At 42.8% G+C, this 21,205-nt stretch overlaps 1 protein-coding gene and 1 long non-coding RNA gene across 3 annotated transcripts in view; one reads left to right on the top strand and one right to left on the bottom strand.

The window, feature by feature from the left end:
- LOC108513120 (uncharacterized) overlaps nt 1-21,205 on the bottom strand; it is a 130,530-nt gene that overhangs the window by 50,334 nt on the left and 58,991 nt on the right. The window lies entirely within an intron of this gene.
- The window catches only part of MYRIP (myosin VIIA and Rab interacting protein), a 411,738-nt gene that overhangs the window by 378,055 nt on the left and 12,478 nt on the right, over nt 1-21,205 (top strand). For both annotated transcript variants that reach the window (XM_017848758.1, XM_017848757.1), the window contains exons 12-13: nt 7,839-8,033; nt 16,800-16,961. In XM_017848758.1, the coding sequence (XP_017704247.1) occupies nt 7,839-8,033; nt 16,800-16,961 (357 nt within the window). The remainder of the gene's footprint in view (nt 1-7,838; nt 8,034-16,799; nt 16,962-21,205) is intronic.

Raw genomic sequence — 21,205 nt, 5'->3', positions numbered from 1 at the left:
TATTCCACTTGGGCATTTGGTAATCACCCACTTTCATGATTGTGTGAGAAAAGGAGCTCTGAAATGTTGTATTTTACTTTATTTCAATAACCTAACGAACCCTTCCTTCCCTCCTGGTATTTAAATCTTTAATGCGTCAGTTTCTTCCGGATCACCCAGCTGGAAAGCACAGCAGCACCTTGCCAGCTCCCTCTTCTTCACTGCAGCCACCACGTTCTCTCAGCTCTTTCCAGAATATTGCACCTTTTATGCTTTTATCCCTCCTGTGGCTGCCCCACCTCAGGTCCTTGCGACCTTTGATTGGAGCTGCAGTTATTCTTTCCTACACTTACTTTCTGCCTCCAGTTCTCCCCAGCCCTAAATCTGCTCTTCGTGTGGCAGTCAGAATTACCTTTCTGAAGTGCAGGTCTCTCCTGCCAGCATGTTAAAAGCCTGGGCTTTAAAACCAGGCAGACCCGAATACAAATCCTGGCTCCTTGAAAACCTCGTCACCTCTCTTAAGCCTCAGTTCTTCATCTATCAGATGGAGTGATCATAGTACCCACATCCTAGGGTGGTGAGGAGGGTTAAATGAGGCAAGGCAAATGATGCACTTATCCCAGAGCCTGGCACACAGTGCTCAGTGAGTTACTGTTAGCAGCAGCAAGAACCTGCAGTGGCACCTCATTGCCAGCAGTACAAACTCCAGACTCCTGAGGCTGGCATTCAGGGCACTGTAAGACCTCCCACCTGCCTCTCTTTTCCCACCTGTCTCCCACAGCCTGCCCTGGGCTGCAGTGCCATTGACTCAGCAGCTTTTTTTGTGCTTCCAGACCTTGCCCCAAAGTAACGTGCTAGCAGGACCTGGTTGTTCCCTCTGCAGGTCTGCAGCCTGTTGCTCACAGTGCAGGACGGGTCTTACCTTCTGCTAACTGCTGTTGTCTCCTGACTGCTTCCTCCTCCGCTCTCTGAGGGTAGGGACCATGGCTTACTTGTTTCTGCATTCCCTGCAGGGCCCAATGCAGTGCCTTGGCATAGAGTGGATGTTTCCAGAAGGAATTAAGTTAGTGATGGGAGGGAGTCATTGATGATGTTTGAGGGCCTAGTTTTTTCAGGGTCCCCTCAAGGCCATAACATACCTTGTTTTCATTGCATGTCAGTATGTATGGTTCGGTCTGCTCCCAGTAAAGGGAAAACAACAGAATGAAAAACTGGGAAACAACAGAATGATGGAAATGAACATTCTCTCTCTCTCTCTTTCTCTCTCTCTCTCTCTCTCTCTCTCTCTCGCTCTCTCTTGCTCTCGCTGTCTGTCTCTTGCTCACTGTGTGTGTGTGTGTGTGTGTGTGTGTGTGTGTGTGTGTGTGTGCGCGCACACGCGCACGCCAGTGTTAGGTTGCTTACTCTGATTTCTTAGACTATTCTGTATTCTGATATTATTATTCCCTTTTTGGTGGTATGATCCCATCTTTATGAAATGGTAGTGGTAGGCAATAATAGATTATACCAGCTTTTTTCTTTTTAAAATATTATTACTTGGCAAAAGAAAAAACAAGAAAGAGCAGCAAACTTTAACCTTTTGGAATAATGGTAAAAGGTACTCTTTGAAATATGAAATAGTCAAAGAAAAATGTTTCAAGACTGCAGTACATAATGAGAGGCAGCTAAACCACCAGGCATTCACCAGCATTGTGCCCACCTCCAGCCAGGAAGCGGGCCTGCAGAGCAGGTGGGAGGTGCTTGAGGAGGGGCGCACAACTCTCGACCCAGACACTGGGCGGACACCTGACACATGCCATCTAATTTAATCTTCTTGAAAGCCTCTTGAGCTAGATGATGTTATATCCATTTTACAATGGAGGCACAGAGGGGTTAAGTATTTGCCCAAAGTCCCACGGACAGTGTAAGCTGAATTCACCCAGCCTCATGTGCAAACGAGGAAGTTTCATTAGGGTAAGTCCGCAGTAGGAGACCACAGCACCCCCGATTGTCTCCCTCTGTTATTTTGGGGAGTCTTAGAGGAGGGGTCTGCCATGTATTCATGTACAGCCCTCTTGGAGGAGCCCACTCAGGGCCCCCATGGATGTCTGGAGCTGGCAGAGCCCTGAGGGACAGGCCTCACCAGGCCACAGTTGCCCCACCACCATGGGAGCCAGGTCCTGCCCAGGTGCCTTCTCACAGAGGGGCTCCAGATCAGTGAGACAAGGGCCAGTGTGTGGCTTTGCTGGGACCAAGCACTTGTGCCTTTATGGGCCTGTTCCTCCATAAAACACATTTAAAAATCATATTTTACAACTGTATTGGCATAAATATACTAATATATATCAAAACATGTTCCTGGTGCAAAGATTCATTCTTTTTCTTTTAATTTTAAAAGAAATTAAAATATTTTCATGGACCCCTAAAGGAATGATGGGCCCTAGGTCAGGCGCCTGCTATCCTTAAAGGGTAAGGAGGCCCTTCACAAGACCCTAAAGTGGCAGTCCCATCGCCACTGCCCGTTTCTTGGCTGACCATGAACCTGGATCATACTGTATGCTTCCCTCTCTCTCAAAAGTGTGAGTGCCAGTGTCCCTTCGGCTTCTGCCTTTTTTGCCTTTTTGCTCTTGTTCTTGTTATAGGTGTCAGAACAGCCCCTGAGGTGGAGCTAGGAAAATCTCTCTTCCGCTCCAGGCACATGTACACATCCTTTTATCCTGAAAGCCTTTCTGCCCACCTTACAATATATCAAGACTTATATCAAGTCACATAAATAGATACCCAGGACCTGTGGCACAGGCCAGGTCATCACACACAGCCAGAAGCTGACTCTCTGAACTCAGCTGAGACAGACACACAGACACACACATTCCAGGGCTGGAATGCCCCCTCTTTAATTCCAAAGTGGTATCTCTCCACGAAGCCAGACATCTGATTATTAGAACACACTCTTGCTGCTCACTCATTCACAAGAGTAAGATATTCTGGTAAAGAGCATCCCTGATTATTCCAGCTTGAAATGAATTTGCATTTTTCTGTGCAACACAAAGCTTAGATATGAATGATGACACTGGGAAAAATCTCAGGAGAATTTACAAAGATTGCTAACGAGCAGATATATCTAATGTTTAGACGAAAATATTTTCTCCTTTAGAATTCTACAGGCGCAGATCTCCCCTGGCAACACCTTGCATTCTCCATGTCTTTGAAAAACAGTTGATAGGGAAGAGTACATAGAGTAGAAATGTGTTTATAGCAACACATTTTTATATGGAGAGAAAGCATATAAGCACAAAACAGAGACTGCTAAGGTAAAGTGTATTTGGGTCCTCAGACAAAAAAAAAAAAAACAAAACAGTCTTACTCTGCTTACATTCCCTAGAGGAAAGACACGATACAGTTGGGATGAATCGCACAATTGGTCATCTTTATTGGGACCACTGAAACAGCCACTGAGGCGGGGTTGCAACCTTGGCATGGTAAATGACTGTCATAAAGGCCTGCTTCAGCACTGTGTCATTTGTGAGTTGAGCTGGGAGCCCGAGTTTTCATGGAGGTTGACAGCAGTTTCACTACCTCGTTAATGAGCAATTGAGGAAACTCCATCTCAGGTTGAGAGGAGTCAGATCTTACCTTCCTGTTCCTCTGCCCTCATGGCTCTGTGGTGGGCTTGCAACACCAGTGTGCTTCTCCTCACTTTCTGTGCCCCAAGTGGCAGACTGTTTCAGCCCCGGTGGTTGTGAAGCTGACATTATAGATTTGGTGTTCTGCATGGGGCTGTAACACAGAGTGAACCCTAGAAGTGGACACTTGGGCTCTCAGAGGTGAGCATCAGTCAGCAGGACACCAAGAGCATGGCTGCCTCAGAGCACAGATCCACATCTTACGGTGAGGTCAACAGCTCAAAGTTCAACACATGCTACCTGCACTAAGGCATATTGGCATACAGTTGGCATTTAAAAAAAAAGAATTGTACATGTATCTGGCACCTAATAAATGTGTTATTTAATTTGCATTTCTTTGCTCACTAGAAGGTTGAATTTTGTTACAAGGGTTTACCAGCCATTTTCATTCCATCGTCTGTGGGTCCCTTAGCTGCAAGTGTCTTCAGACCCACCTCCCTGTTCTGCAAAGCCTCCCATTGTGTCAGCTGACTCTCTCCATGCTTTCACTCCTCCCTCATTTGCTACCATAAAACCCATATTTTATCTCCAGATTAATATCTGGAGAAAGTCAGCTACCGCAATGGCATGCTCTGTCTGGGCTCTCAACTCGCAATTTGTGCCATTCAGCTCATCCCTCTGGGGCTGCAAGCAGTAGAAATAGGTAGGATCCTTTAGCTTTTCATTTCTCCCACATACAGGGCTCCCTGTCAGCCACCTCTGAATCTCCACCAGCTTTTCATCTGATCAACCCCCATCCAGTGCTAAATATAACTTTTTTAACATAGTTGTAGGAGGTGCTTTTCACTTTTCTCTAGACTGGGCAGGAAACAGGACATTTACATTACAAGTCAGTGTTAGCCTGGTAGGAAAGCTGATCTTTCACTGGCCAGTGAGCACAATAAGGAACAGGGAGGTTAGGTGCCCTGACCCTGTCATATAGCTATTGAAATCCAAGTTATCTCAACTTCCAGTAGGTACATGGTCCATACCCACCCCCAGGTCCAAGCAAACAGCCCATTCCTAAGGAACAGACAAGAAACACTTGATTCCCTACAGGTGGGAAATTGCTGTGGATTCCAGTTCACATTTCCCAGTGGAGAGCAAAATAAGGACACCAACCAATGAAGAGATCTTTTCCAGTTTTCATATTTTTGTTCAGTCACTTCTTTTTTTTTTTTTTTTTTTTTGAGACAGAATTTCACTCTTGTTGCCCAGGCTGGAGTGCAATGGCGGGTCTCAGCTCACTCCAACCTCCATCTCCCAGGTTCAAGCAATTCTTCTGCCACAGCCTCCCAGGTAGCTGGGATTACAGGTGCCTGCCACCACGCCTGGCTAATCTTTGCATTTTTAATAGACAGGGTTTCACCATGTTGGCCAGGCTGGTCTCAAACTCCTGACCTCAGGTGATCCACCTGCCTCAGCCTCCCAAAGTGCTGGGATTACAGGCATGAGCCCCCACGCCCGGCCCGATCTGTCACTTCTGCCAGCTGGAAGCTAGTTCCCTTCTGAAATGGTCCAGGTCTTTAAGCAGACCTCAGGTGTTCCAGGTGAAGCTGTGGTGCTCTCCTCAGACCAGTTGCCTGGGACTCCTCACTCTGACTTAAGGGAAAATGCAAATGCATTCAGGGGCCAAGACAGTAAGTCAATGTGACAAGTGGATGGGGTAGGGCCAAAGGTATGCCATGAGGGCAGGAACTGCATCCCTCTTGTTCACTGCTTTATCCCAGCAACTGCAACAGAGCTGGCACACCACAGGGTCCCAATAAAGATGTAGAATGAACTGGGGGGTGGGAGGGGTGGGGGGTGGTACAGAGAACTGGGAAGTGCATATCTCACAGGAGGTATTCTAGGCCAAAAAGCATGGGTAATATTTGCCTTCAAGCTTACAACTCTCATGACTGAATAAACAAGGCTGTTTATAGATGGAATAAAACAATGATGGTCAAACAGTATTGACGGCCAACTTACCCTTTTGATTGTATGTTCAGTTGAAGTCAGGATACAGATCACTCTTTCTGTTTAAGCATCTCTTAAGTCCTTTCCATTAATACCTTGGACCTTTAATGCCCTGTGCTGTTTGGAAATTTGTGTAAATTTTTGCTTTCCCCTCCCTCATGCTATGGTCTAACTTTTTTTTCTGAATCCCTTGGTCATATATCTTTCTTTTCAAAAGATCTACAAAGGCACTGTGTCTACCAAATAAGGGGCAATCTTTCTAAACACGTTTTATTCCTAATAAAAGGGTAACAAATCCGCTTTCATGCATACAATGTTGCCCTTTCTGAAACAGGCTTAAGCAGTGGTAGCTGGTTCTTGCCAAAATTATTTTGAGCCCAATTTGTCCCTAAAATCTGCCACACCAAGCTACAGGATCCTGAAAAGTGGGGAATATCCTCTGCACATTTTTCCTAAGGTGAAGAGTTGGCTCTGGCTGTTCTCTTGGACATTACCCTTATTCCGGTGGGTCTGCATCACCTTTCCTCTATCTCATTCCCCTGGGATCCCAGACCCTACCTTTCTGGTATGTAGCAAAGCCCCCTGAACCAACAGAAACATGGCTATTGGGTCAGTCAAGCAGCTATTGTGGAATAGACAGGCTAAGGCTAAAGAGGAGCCCTCTGACACATGTGTCCTCACCCCAGAATGGCTTGACAGGTGTGAGATCATGTGCCTCAGTGTAGAGGCCCAGAGTCAGCTTCTGGACTATAGACTCAGCCACTAATTTGTCACCTAGCCCCTTTGCTTCTCTAGTAAAGTGGGAGGGCCAATGGAAACCTTCTCTAGTGAGACAAAACCTAAAATAGAATCCACTCAGAGGAACAAATTTTGCAAAATCAAGTCATAGCTATCATTAATATTTTGGTCAAGATTATATGGGTCAGATAGGTACCTTAGAAAGGCATATCTTACCAAACATTTTACTGGTCACACGAAATATGCCTGTGAGCAGTATTCAACTTCTAATTTACAAATGATATGATGAGATAAACAAAATTGTTTGTAGATGGAAACCATGACTGCCAAACAACAGTGATCTCCAGCTTATTGCATGATGCTATATGTTCAGATGAACCCAAAATGCAGATAATTCTTTGGGATTGATGTGCCTCTGCTCCATTAATGACGTTGGCCCAAATCCAGATTGATTGTAATTTTGAACCTTGAATGTAAAAGCTGGAAGTGACCTGTGTCAGTCAGGAATACATTCAGCCACAGATAACAGAAAACCTGGCCAACAGTGGCTTCAACAGATAGGGGATCTTTTTTTCACATAACATGATATTCAGAGGCAGGTGATGACTCCCAGTGGTTCACCCAATCCAGTGCTCTCTGAGTCCAAGCTCCTTCAGTCTTTCTGCCCCATCTCACTTGGAGGTTTGGCATTCTTCTTCAATTCTGCTGGCTCATAAGCTGCATGTCTATGTTTAAGGCAGAAACAAGTGGGGAGGAAGAGAGGAACATTAGATGCACCAATTCCCCTGATTAGGAAAACAAAAGCTTATCTAGAAACTCCTCAGGCTTTCCCTGTGGACTCACTAGTTAAAAATGTATCACATGACTACACCTAGCTGCAAGGGAAGCAGGAAAATTGAGTATTTTCCTGTTCACCCCATGGTAGAAGAAAGCAAGAGAGAATGGGCTTGAAAATAGGTGTGTGAGCTAATACACTGTCTATCAAGAAACTATAGAGAAATTCTTTCTAGTACCCTCATTGTACAAATGACAAAAATGAGTTCCAGAAATGAGAAATAACTTGGCCAAGGTCCCATAACTGGGTGAATTTAGAGCCAGAACTGGAGCCCAGGTCTCTTAAATGCCAGTCCAGAAAGCTACCCTGGACCACACTTCAGTCTGAGATTGAAGTTTTGCTGATGAAGTATATTATTATTCAGCAAATAAGGTAAGAGATATTAAACTACCAGCAGTGGGCAGAGGACATACAGCTTCCACTCTAGCACTCCTTCCTCCTTCCCTCCCCAAGAATCTGAAATATTTTATTATGAGTCACAGAAACTAGGCAAAGTCAAATCAGGCCTCCCCTCAGTTCTCTTCTGCTGTGTCTAGTTTAATCTCATTCTTCGACACATTGGTGTTTGTGTGTGGAATTACAGAATCAACCTCATGATGATGAGTGTCATGATAACATAGAATTTCTGTGTCATTGTTAATGTGCTGTTCTTGTCTTCTGTCCCCTTCTGTTATCGGACCAAACAGAAGTTTTCTGCTGTTTCTCTCTGCAACATCTCCACAGAAGTCCTGAAAGTCATCAATGCTACAGAGGAGTTGATAGCAGGATCTACAGGGCCCTGGGAGTCCCCACAAGTCCCTCCTGACAGACAGAAGGGGACGTTTCCTCGTGGGACAGACCAAGTGAGACTGGATGAGCAGCTGACTTCCCTGGAAGAAAATGTAAGGGGGTGTGGAGGTGCCCTGTCTAGGGTGAATGTGTGTGAAGAAGAAGCTGATGAAGTTGTAGCTTATCATGAAGAGTGCAAGGATACACACACCACTACCACCATAGCAAATACATTCTCAGGAAGGACCTTAGGTTGGATTCCCCAGAAGCAGACCCTGAGATGAGGATTTGTGTGCATGTGACTTATTAGGGAATGCTCCCAAGGGAAGCTGGTAAGGGAATGGGGAAAGTAAGGGAAAGGGAAGAATCCAAGCAAGGACATGATCTTACACAAAGAGGAGCTTCAGCTTGATCCTGCAGAGAGCTCTGGAGTAGAAGTTGCACCTCAGAGTTGTCCTGACCTAGGGCAAAAGAACTGACCCTTCTTACAACCAGCAGGCACTTCAGTCTCTTTGCATGCAGGCAGTGTCTCTAGTAGCCCAAAGGCAGTCCCCTGTATAGATATGGGCTGCTAGGAATAAAAGCTTGGTGGGCAGGGAGAGGATTATAGAGAAACTATAAAAGAGATCCAAGGGGATCCAGGTGGGAGTATTGCCAGTGCCGCTACAGGGGATGAAGTGGTTGCCAAAAGAACTGAAATTACTACAACTGGTCTTCTCTGCTTCTCTAATTTAAGATACCAACACAATCTGGTCAGGCGCTGTGGCTCATGCCTGTAATCCCAGCACTTTGGGAGGCTGAGGCAGGCGGATTACTTGAGGTCGGGAGTTTGAGACCAGCCTGGCCAACATGGTGAAACCCCGTCTCTACAAAAATACAAAAATTAGCTGGGTGTCGTGGCAGGCGCCTGTAATCCCAGCTACTTGGGAGGCTGACCCAAGAGAATCGCTTGAACCCAGGAGGCGAAGGTTGCAGTGAGCCAAGATGGTGCCACTGCACTCCAGCCTGGGCAACAGAGTGAGACCCTGTCTCAAAAAAAAAAAAAAAAAAAAAAAAGATACCAACACAATCATATGTAATTTATGTTTCCAATGAATCACCCAAGTCTCCCTGTGCCATTAGCAACAAGAAGCCCACTGTCTTTCTTCTGAGCCTATCACACTCCACTCCAAAATTGTCCAAGCACTCTGGGAACTGAGTAAGACTCTACTGTATCACCTTCTGACCATATTTAGACCTCAGACTACCATCATTTCCCCCTCCGCAATTCCTATGCTCCCCAATAAGGATGCTAACCAACCACTGCTAGTGGATCTGCCAATCAAGAGGAAAATGCCTAACATCAACTATATTCAAAATTACATTTCTTCTTTGGAAATAAAACATTTAGCATAATGCTTGCAAAAAAGTCCACATAAATGTTGGCTATTCTTATTAGTATTTGAAAGGCATGTCATCAGCCAACTCCTAAAATGATCCCATTAAAATTCACTAAAGAATGGGTTGTTAAAAGTGGTTCCAACTTTAATAACACACACTCTTAGCTCTTTCTCTCATCCTGGAACAAGTATGCATTTGCTGCTTTCAAGAGAAAGACACTTGAGAAAGAAAGGAAATAAAACAAGTCCTATTGGTGATTTTGCTTTATTGAAAATCATCCATTTTACAGAAGTGTAGGCAGAGTGGCCCAGAAGACTCATCTGCCTCTTTCATCCTGTTTTTACTTGTTGCTTCTTCTGAGGATCCTGACTTAGGTAGCTGGGCTTTCCCTGGTGCCAGGTCCTTTTCTGCCTGAAGGAAGCCATGCCTCAGAGTCAGGGTCACAGGGAAAGGAGGTGAGATCTACCAGATGTCTGGAAAGCGGGAAGGGGATGAAGGCGAAGGTGCTTACAATCTGTTTCAACATTTAGAAGGGTTAAAGACCATCAGCCAAGTCAGCTGGTTCCCTGTGGAAACTTGTACATCTCTGAAGGCAAAATCGATGTACTTGGGGGAGGGAGGAGAAAACAGTGCTTACATTTACCTTTCTTCAGATTCAATTCCATTTAGTTTGTTCTTCTAAAAGGTATTTCCAAATATAATTATAGTCATGTGCTGTATAATAAGGTTTTGGTCAATGGCGGATCACATATACAACAGTGGTGGTCCCATAAGATTATAATGCTATATTTTTACTGTACCTTTTCTATGTTTAGATACACAAATAATTACCATGGTGTTACAATTGCCTACAGTATTCAGTACAGTAACATGTGGTAGCCTAGGAGCAATAGGCTAGGTGTGTAGGAGGTTATACCATCTAGGTTTGCGTAAGTACACTCTATGATGTTCACACAATTTTGCATTTCTAAAAATATATCCTCATTGTTTAGCAAAGCATGACTATGTTTAGGTTAAAGGACTTTGTAATTTCCCCCTTCCATTCAAAGAGAAGAAAAATTCTTGGCTGTCAAGTAAGAGGCACTTGGCCTGGAGGACAGGTGGGTGTGACTGATGACTTTAGAGTTCAGGAAAGCTCTCACTGCCCCTTGAGGAGTTGTATGTTTGGTTTGGCCTAATAGGTATATTTGCTAGTAATGGATTTTTCAGTCCTTCTGATTTGTGATGAAATAAACAGTGTAATAAATTTTTACAGGTAAATATTCATGATCACTGGGTATTTCAGGAAATAGCTGAGGATAAGAATTTTCCAGTACTCCAGACCAAGGGTGACACTGAGAAATTTGGACATTAACACTCAAGCTGTAGTCACCATCAGTAGTTGGCGTGGCTCTCGCCATGAAGTTGATATCAAATCAAGTTAGGTAATGCCAGCTCCTGCAGAGTCAACTGTGCTTTTGAGGTGCTCTAATGAATGCTGTTCCCAGGAATCAGGAATTGTTATTAGAGAGTGGTTTTTTTTTAAAGCAGAAATGGGGTCTTGCAATGTTGCCCAGACTGGTCCCAAACTCCTGACCTCCAGTGATCCTCCTGCCTTGGCCTCCCACATGCTGGGATTACAGACATGAGCCATCGTGCCCAGCCTGAAGTATTTTTTGATAAAAGTTGAAACAATAAGAAATAAAAAATTTTTAAATGCAGGCTGGGTGTGGTGGCTCACGCCTGTAATCCCAGCACTTTGGGAGGCCAAGATGGGAGGATTGCTTGAGGCCAGGAGTTTGAGGCCAGCCTGGTCAATATGGTGAGATCCCATCTCTATGAATAAAATTACATATATATATGCTTGTTTCACTTTAAAAGTTGAAGACTCTCTCCCTTTGGGCTCCCATAAAACCTATGCATGTATCTGTCTGATCACTTTTCACACTTTCCATCTTTTCTGTTCACTCATCCATCTCCCATTAGGCTGGCACTATTGACATTTGGATTAGGCAATTCTTCGTGTGGGGGCTGTCCTGTGCACAGGATACTTGGCCGCACCCCTGGTCTATACCCACTAACTGCCAGCAGCAGCACCCTCCCAGTGTGACAGTCAAAAATGTCTCTAGGCATTGTCAAATGTTAGGGGTTTGGGGCAGGGCAAAATCACCCCCAGATTGGGAACGAGATATATAAATTCCTACAGAACAGGGTTTACCACCTTTTATTTCTGTAGCCTAACCCCAGTCCACCACCCAGAGCCTGACACAGAGGAAGCACTTGGTGAATGTTTAGCTGATGTATGACTACACCAGAGGAATGAAACCCCTTTTAAAAAGAACTGCTTGACTTCTCATGCACAGGGTCTCTGTTCTTTAAATATGTCTCTAACATAGCTGAGTCCTGAGATGGCCCTGATCCTGGACACACAGAATTGAAAAGGTTAAAGACATGGTTCACTAGCAAACGAATGTATTTTTCACAAAGTATGGTATCAGAAAAACAGTGTGTGAAATATCCAGTTTAAATGAAAATGGTCAGTTTTCATAGCACACTTAAAACAAAGATATCCTGCCCTTTTATTTTTACCTCCAAGGAGCATGTTGAAAAGAATGCAATGGCCTTATTGGAGTTTTCATCTTGTAAGATCCTTTAATTGTAAGTTATGTTTTTTTTTTTTTCCTTTGGGTTCATTAACAGTTTTGATTTAAAATATGTCCACTTACTCACAGACTGAAGATGTCAGAAGCCCCAGCAGGGACCAAGGCTGGCAGGCCCAGTCTGTAGGTGACTGCTTCCCTGTTCTGTACCCCTCATGCCTCTCCTGTTCCCAAAGAGTTAACTGCCTTCTTCCTCCTCCTTCCCTTTCCCCATCCTTCAGCTTTTTAAATTTAACCTCAGAAGAAACCCCATCTATATTCTTTTGAATTCATGGGCTTTTGAGTCAGGGAAAGGATGCCTCTTCTTCGTCTCTTTAATTCAACAGATCACAGAGCCACGGGCGCATTGCCTTGCTCTGCTGCTCCCGGATGGAATTCAGCTGAGCAGTGGGAGAAGCCAGGGTGGTTCTTCAACTGTCCTCTGGGCGCAGCTGATCTCATTAAACCATGACTTTTGTTGGTCTTCAGAATAAAGAACAGTCCTGCACTCCTCTGCTGTTCTCCTTTGTGCTAGGGAACCTAGGGACTGTCAGAAATAGAAACGGTGACACTATTCTTGCTTTCTGAACATTGGTTACCGCAGGACAGGACTCGGGGGGAGAAAAAGAACATTTGGTTGAGAATGTTCACCTTTAAAAATACCTCTGAAGACTCACAGTTCTGCCCAGTTACACTAGCTTCGCCTGTGTGGCTTTTGTAATGGGGAGGAAGAGAAAGGATCTCCCCAGGACCTCAGATTATCTTTACTGTGACATCTCTTTCCTTGAGGGACACAATGGGTCCTGAGCAAAACGGGAAAAAAGAAAAAAAAAGAAAAATACTTCTGAAGGTTTCAGAGCTACATAAGATAAAGAAACATCGGTATTTGCATATCCAATCTCCTGTTTTCATAAACTGCCTTAACCCCCTTAATTAGCAGAGGGCATGGGTATTTAAGAATTATCTTGTCTCTCAGCTTTGACAATCCTCACCTGCTATCTGGCATTAGTGCTGTGAAATCAGCTCTTGTCTCCCCTAAAGGCATAAACAACCTAGGACTAATCCCAGCCTCCACAGCAGCATGCAATGGGGGCTCAGTTCCTTGGGCTGAATGCCTTGGTCTCTAGGTATTTTAAACTCTTGCTGTGAAGAGCTCTGCTGTACCTGTTGGGGTGTAGCTGGAAGAGGAGAATTTCATGAAGGGGCTGTCAACTCAGGTGTGGGCAAGGTTATGGGATGCTGAGGGTGGAATAGTAGCAATAAAAGGAAGCTATTACCAGTCCCAGACAGTGGTATCTCCACTGACCAAACCCATCCCAGACAGCCAGGAAGCCCTGGTGATGAAGTCCAAATAGGTCAGCCTCCCAGGAAACAGAGCAGGACAAAGAAGGATAGAAAATGGACCTAGAAGGTCAACAGAGAATGACTAGCATGAGCATTCTCAGACCTGTGGTGTGAATAGTAGGACTGCCACCTTGAGGATGTATGCAGGGTTGTAAGTAACCCATAATCCCCAGCCTCAGAGGGAGTGGAGGGCAAACCCAACTTCCCTTTTAGCTCCACCCCTCATTGCCCATGGAGTATACAACCAGTGGCAGCAGACACAGTAGACCTGCACTACAGGGAGCCCAGGTCTGCCACTGAATCCAGGTCCATGCAGAGGATGTTGGTCCTCTTTCCCAAAGCTCTCCTACAACCATCACAGCACTAAAGAGGATGTGGCACTAGAACTTGTGGAGATGATCATGGTTACTCAGGTGGTTCTCTGCCCTCAGAGTGCAAGGAAAGAAACACATTAGTCCCCTAAAGTATATTTCATGGAAGTCAAGTCCAACAAGATGCTCTAAGGTCAAATAAGTCTTGGAAGCTTGCATACTCTTTCTAGGAAAATTGAGATACATACTAGCACATTAAAGCCTCTCGGAAGATCTGCAGTAAAGAAATCTGTTTAACACTCTTTATTCTAGAGAATTTAATCACAAATAAGTGATTAAGGAAACACCTATTCTTATGCCTTGAACCACTTTGAGAAAGCCTTGTTGAACCGAGAGCCACTGAATGCAATCATAGGCATCAATGACTAGAGTTTGAAGGGGTCATAGGTTACTCAGACATGGTAACCATAGTTCTCACCAAAAGTGGACCTTAACTTACCAAGCAAGTCCAAGTGAACATTTTTCAAATGGGTTATGTTTTATAAAGCTAGAATAACATTTTCATCATATAGCATGTTACCTTTTGTTATTTCAAGCCAGCAACAGAGCCAATATCATATCCATCTGTAACCATAGTAACTCTAGTACCTTTATGTTAAAATGTGAAATGCAAAATGTTATAACATTCCAACTGAGATTATCACAGCATCATAGGGCAAGGAGGATAAAGGCAAGGGAACTAGCTTCAGCCCTTTGAGATCACTTCTAGGGTCCACCAGTCCCCAGCTGAGAGACCTCAGAAAATCACTAAACCTTCCTAGAGCATAAAAATTCTCATCTTGAACACAATGATTACAATAGTATCTACCTCAAGGGTTGCTATGAGCATATACAAGTCACATAAACCCTTGGCTCAGCCACTGGCTCGATAAATTAATGCTGTCATCACATCATCATCATCCCCACTATCATCATCATTATTCTCCTCCAGTCCTTTAGGCACCATCATTTTGGCTGTAAATTCCTGTTCAGCCGGTATCAGTGCCAAACCACTAAATCTATTCTTCCTCCTGGTGCCAGGAAAGTAGGCTTTTAGCGAACACAGAGTAAAAGATGAACATTCTGGCCTTGCTGAGGGCTTGGAGCTTTTTCATCTTGCTTTGTGTTGGCAGAAAAAAAACAAAAACAAAAACAAGGAATATTAGCGAATGAACATGTTGAAGATGTAAACAGCAATCAGGTTGATGCACATCCCAGAGTGTGATGACATTGCGTTTTGCATGTTTCTGCTAAAATCAAGGTTCCAAGACCTTAGTTACGTCAAGTTCTGTTTAACTATTGCCATGCTTAAATTATTTCACTTAAATAACTCCAAATGTTGTTTCAACGTGTAAAACTGTAGATTTATATTTTAAATTCTTATTAAAATAAATTTACTTTTTTTGGTGTAGATAGGAGAAAGTATAAAAAAGTATAATAAACTTCAAACATCTCTTTCTCTCTCTCTCTCTCTCTCTCTCTCTCTCGTTGTCCCCTTTTCCCCACCCCAATTATATTTTACCCTCTAAACGGAAGTTTTCAACTTAAGAAATTTTGTGATACATTATTTGAATAATTTATTCACTCAAATATCTTTGAAATATTTATCATTTCTTTCATTTGACAAAGAACCATTTGTTTAAAACAAAATAAACGGCTATGATTAAATTGTGAAGATCTCTTAGAAACAGAATTTCTCTGTATGAAACAGAATTTCTCTGTATGAAACAGAATTACATATTCAACATATGATAAAGAAATATAGAACAAAAGATAAACTGAAGTATGGCAATTCCCATCAGACATTTGACTCATGGCCCCTGTATGATTGGTGAATCATCTGATGTGACATCGTCTGTGCCAATCAGTGCTGAAAGCTCCCACAGCCCAGGTAATTATGCCTGGTGATGGTGCACAAATTTGCTTTCATCAAACCTGTACCTGCCTTTGCTCCACCTTGAAATGTTTTGTAAAATTGCCAGTTTTAAAACAGATGAGTGAATCATGCCAAGGAATTGACAGAGTGGGAACATCTCAGGCTTCTTTCTCTTACCAACACAGCGTCATAAAGTGAAAAAAAAAAAAAAGAAAGAAAGAAAGCCACGCGTAAGATTTTAAAGAAAGAAAGAAAGAAAGAGAAAGAAAGAAAGAGAAACGTGCATAACTTGTGTACCTGAACTCTTGACTTGTCTTCAACTCTGCTATATTTTTAACCCAAGTTAAGGAAACTGTTGAAGTCTTGGCCATGTGTTTCATTCAAATCAACTCTAAATTGCTGTGATTACAGGTTTAGGATTTTATATATGTTGATTAAACGTCAAGAACCTCTTTAAGTAATGACTTTCTTTAGATACATCTCATTTCTTGTGTTGTTGGTTGCTTCATCACATTATTGATTAGGGAGAGGGGGTATGTGCTTCATTCACCCTGGCCCACACCATTTAGTCTGAGTTATTTCAAGGATTTTACCTTGCTCACTTTTATGGGAATAACCTTATAAACTTGTAAGTAAAAAATGTTTCTTTTTCTTAAATTTCTTTATCAGACTTGCTCTCTTATTTTAATAGCTCTCAAAAATTGGCCTAATTGACAGATAAATAGATTCAACATGCTTCTCTTAACATCACACTCTTTTCTAAGAAATATTTTTCAACTACAAACTTCAGGTTTATTTAATTCCCTTAACCTCACTGAAGCACGCAGAAGCTAATTAATCAGAGATAATTCACTCAAAATTTGTAATTATTTTAAATTATTTCCCTTCTTTCATGTTTTCTGAATTCTTTCTCAGATACTAAATGCTAAACAAAAGTTGTGTTGGCAAAACTCCATCATGAGTTTTTCTCTTTGTTTCTTCTTTATAGTCATTTTTATAGTCACTGGACCAATATACAATTTGCATAGCTGATGTCATGTATTTTGCACAATTTGAACAAAAGCAACTTTAAAATGCTTTTTCGTACAGGGAAGTTTGTGGGAGAGGGAAGGTGTGGTTGACAGTGAGGGGTATCAAGACCTCACACATTTAGGTGTGAAGAATGTTCATAAATGTTATAAAAATAACATTCCCCCTGCCATGTTAAGCCCAGTTCTCTCTCTCACTCCCGAATTGCTGGGGTCCCCTCAAGGGACCCCAACCAGTCCCAGGTCTGCAGACCTGAACTCAAATGCAGCACTCTCTCTACAGGTATACCTGGCAGCAGGCACTGTGTATGGACTGGAGAGCCAGCTGACTGAGCTGGAAGATGCCGCCCGCTGCATCCACAGCGGCACTGATGAGACCCATCTGGCGGATCTGGAGGACCAGGTGGCCACGGCTGCAGCCCAAGTCCACCATGCTGAACTCCAGGTGAAAACTCTCCTCTCTGCCCAGATGGGTCCTACAGGGTGAAAGAGGAAGCCCCATGTTCTACAAGAATCACTTTAAAGCCATTGTATCTATCAGCTCCCATCATCTCCAGCATGTTTGCATGGATATGGTCCCTCCAGATGAATTCTACCAAATTCTCCCTTTAAAAGTGTAGTCCTCTTCTCCCCCAAATTAAAGCCTTGATAATATATTGGACTGCCCTTTAAACCTTATACCAGTTTCCTCTTTGAGAAATTTCCTGACCCGTACATAGGTCTCTCTACTATACAGGTTTCCATTCCACTCCAAGACCATCCTTTTCTGACCCTTATCACACTGTTGATTACTTATTAAGCAATAATATTAAGTAATATTCCCCATTATAGACTGAAAGCTCCATGAGAATAGAACTATAACTGTGTGGCTTAACATGTAACTCCAGTGCCTAGCACAATACCTGGTACAGATAGAGCACACAATAAAAATGGGGTGAATAAATGAAGCAAATTGGAAGCATACATTTCTCAGGACAATATTTTTCATGAAGAGGAGGCAGGATTTAGATACGGCTATTTAAGAACTGACTGACATAGTCTCTATAACTTTGTGAATATGGCTGTTTGAAGTTTTCATAGACATTCCCATAGCCTTTGACTCTGTAAATTAAAACTGATCATGGATTAAGCCACTGATTTTCAAACTGGGGTCTGCAGATATATTCTTGGGACCCATGACATTTTTTTTTCTTTAAAAGGGCTCCATGTGTTACTCAAGTTTGAGAGACACTGGTCTCTGTAGCCTAAGTTCAGTATAGACCCCTGGTTTGCTGATATTTCTTTTTTTTTTTTTTGAGACAGAGTCTTGCTCTGTCACCCAGGCTGGACTGCAGTGCAATGGCACGATCTCGACTCATTGAAACGTGCACCTCCCTGGTTCAAGCAATTCCCCGCCTCAGCCTCCCAAGTAACTGGACATGCCACCATGCCCAGCTAAATTTTTTTTTGTATTTTTAGTAGCGATGGGGTTTGACCATATTAACCAGAGTGGTCTCGAACTCCTGACCTCAGACAATCCACCTGCCTTGGCCTCCCAAAGTGCTGGGATTACAGACGTGAGCCACTGAGATAGATCCTGCATCTTAAAACTGAATCATTGGGAGAACTGTGGTCAATAGAAACCATATTTGGATAGAGACATAAATCAAAGAAACTGACTGAAGTGAGTTTCAGTCATTTTAGAGGGTGTTTTTTTTTGGGGGGGGGGGCCAAGATTGAGGATGTACCCAGAAAAAAATAAGAGACAGAAACCACAGTAGGATCTGTGGCTCATACTTTTTCCAAACAGGAGTTTGAGGGTTTCAATATTTAAAGGGGAAAAGTGGGCAGGAGTGGAAAGGGATGGAGGGAAGGAGAGAGGGTTTGGTGACATTCTTGTGAATCTGCCCATTGCACATGAAAAGGAGGGGCAAAGGGACGGTCAATTATGTATTCATCTTGCACTCAGTAAATCTGTGCTTTACGTAAGATAGAGTAAAAGTAAACAGAGAGTAGAAGAAGCAGTCAAATATGCATTCATTTTCAGGTGAGTGAGGGGACAATTTCTAGTCTCCTCTTGTCCTGTACCCATGAAGATAAGTTGTTAATTTCCATTGTCAGGGTGACGGAAGCTGTAAAGACATGTGGCCTTCTATCTGTAGCTATCAGTTTAGGAACAAAAGGAAAGCCAGTTTTGGGGGGCAGGGAGGAGGGGTTGTGACTCAGCTTCCAAACTTCTCCCTTTTGGCATAGTGAATTGGGGGCTCTGAGATTTTACTTTCATTTCACAGAGAAGATGACAATCTCAGGTGATAATTATTTTGAAAGGAAATACTTTATTGAGTCAAAATTACAACTCCTGACATCATCAGCCACTCTAGAGAATGAAAAGGCACAATTCTCCATTCTGTGGATGGTTCAATGCTGTGAACTAGAAATGAGCTCATCAGACAGATGGCCCTGTTGACTATTACCACTAAGAATGGCTGAACAGCAATTCTCCAAAAAAAAATTATTTTCCATAAATTTCACCCAAGACTTAATCAATTTATTGTCAAAGTTATATAAACTAGAATCAAATCTCTTGTTTTCTGTTACATTGTGTAGCAAATACTTCTTGAATGATTTTACAGGAAGTAATATTTATGGGTGTTTGGGAGGATTTTATTGGATAATTATTCCCCCTTTATTGGATAGTTATTCCCCGTTCCACATTTTTCTAGACTGTTATGGCAGAAAACTCTGGAGTTCCAAATGTCTATTTTCCATGTGTTTAAATGTATGCCTATTAATTTTTCATTTTTTAAATATTACAATAATATTATCAATAATTCCCAATATTCTGTGAGCATTATTTTGTACCAGGTATTTCTCCTTAATGCTTTACTACATTATTGTATTTATTTTTTCAGCAACCCCATAAGGTAGCTACTGTTACTATTCTCCTTTTATATCTAAGGAAACTTATCCAAGGTCAAATACCTAGAAAGTGATAAAACCTGGATTTTAACTCAAATTTCGTGACCTCATAGCCCACACTCTATTTTTCTTCTTTTGAGACAGAATCTCACTCTGTCACCCAGGCTGGAGTGCAATGGCATGATCTCGGCTCACTGCAACTTCCGCCTCCTGGGTTCAAGTGATTCTCCTGCCTCAGCCTCCCGAGTAGCTGGGACTACAGGCATGCACCACCACGTCCGGCTAATTTTTGTATTTTTAATAGAGACAGGGTTTCACCATATGGGTCAGGCTGGTCTCAAACTCCTGACCTCAAGTGATCCACCAGCCTTGGCCTCCCAAAGTGCTGGGATTACAGGTGTGATCCACTGCACCAAACAGCCCACATTCTTTTTTTTTTTTTAATTATTATTTTACTTTAAGTTCTAGGGTACATGTGCACAACATGCAGATTTGTTACATATATATACATGTGCCATGTTGGTGCGTTGCCCCCATTAACTCGTCATTTACATTAGGTGTATCTCCTAATGCTATCCCTCCCTCAGCTCCCTACCCTCAAAAGGCCCCAGTGTATGATGTTACCCTTACTGTGTCCAAGTGTTCTCATTGTTCAATTCCCACCTATGAGTGAGAACATGCGGTGTTTGGTTTTTTGTCCTTGCGATAGTTTGCTGAGAATGATGGTTTCCAGCTTCATCCATGTGCCTACGAAGGACATGAACTCATCCTTTTTTATGGCTGCACAGTATTCCATGGTGTATATGTGCCACATTTTCTTAATCCAGTCTATCATTGATGGGCAGCTGGGTTGGTTCCAAGGCATTGCTATTGTGAATAGTGCTGCAATAAACATACGTATGCATGTGTCTTTATAGCAGCATGATTTATAATCCTTTGGGTATATCCCCAGTAATGGGATGGCTGAGTCAAATGGTATTTCTAGTTCTAGATCCTTGAGGAGTCGCCACACTGCCTTCCACAATGGTTAAACTAGTTTACAGTCCCACCAACAGTATAAAAGTGTTCCTATTTCTCCACATCCTCTCCAGCATCTGTTGTTTCCTGACTTTTTAATGATTGCCATTCTAACTGGTGTGAGATGTATCTCCTGTGGTTTTGATTTGCATTTCTCTGATGGCCAGTGNTGGTTGAACTAGTTTACAATCCCACCAACAGTGTAAAAGTGTTCCTATTTCTCCACATCCTCTCCAGCACCTGTTGTTTCCTGACTTTTTAATGATTGCCATTCTAACTGGTGTGAGATGTATCTCCTGTGGTTTTGATTTGCATTTCTCTGATGGCCAGTGATGATGAGCATTTTTTCATGTGTCTGTTGGCTGCATAAATGTCTTCTTCTGAGAAGTGTCTGTTCATATCCTTCGCCTATTTCTTGATGGGTTTTTTTTTTTTTTTCTTGTAAGTTTGTTTGAGTTCTTTGTAGGTTCTGGATATTAGCCCTTTGTCAGATGAGTAGACTGCAACAATTTTCTCCCATTCTGTAGGTTGCCTGTTCACTCTGATGGTAGTTTCTTTTGCTGTGCAGAAGCTCTTTACTTTAATCAGATCCCATTTGTCAATTTTGGCTTGTGTTGCCATTGCTTTTGGTGTTTTAGACATGAAGTCCTTGCCCAGGCCTATGTCCTGAATGGTATTGCCTAGATTTTCTTCTAGGGTTTTTATGCAAACAGCCCACATTCTTATCCAGTCTGTGCTGTGTGGTTTCCTGGGAAATGTGTTGGTCCTGCCCTC

Source organism: Rhinopithecus bieti, unplaced genomic scaffold (assembly GCF_001698545.2).
Source record: "Rhinopithecus bieti isolate Rb0 unplaced genomic scaffold, ASM169854v2 scaffold_31446, whole genome shotgun sequence".
Lineage (NCBI taxonomy): Eukaryota > Metazoa > Chordata > Mammalia > Primates > Cercopithecidae > Rhinopithecus > Rhinopithecus bieti.
This window is presented reverse-complemented; position numbering and strand designations above follow the sequence as displayed.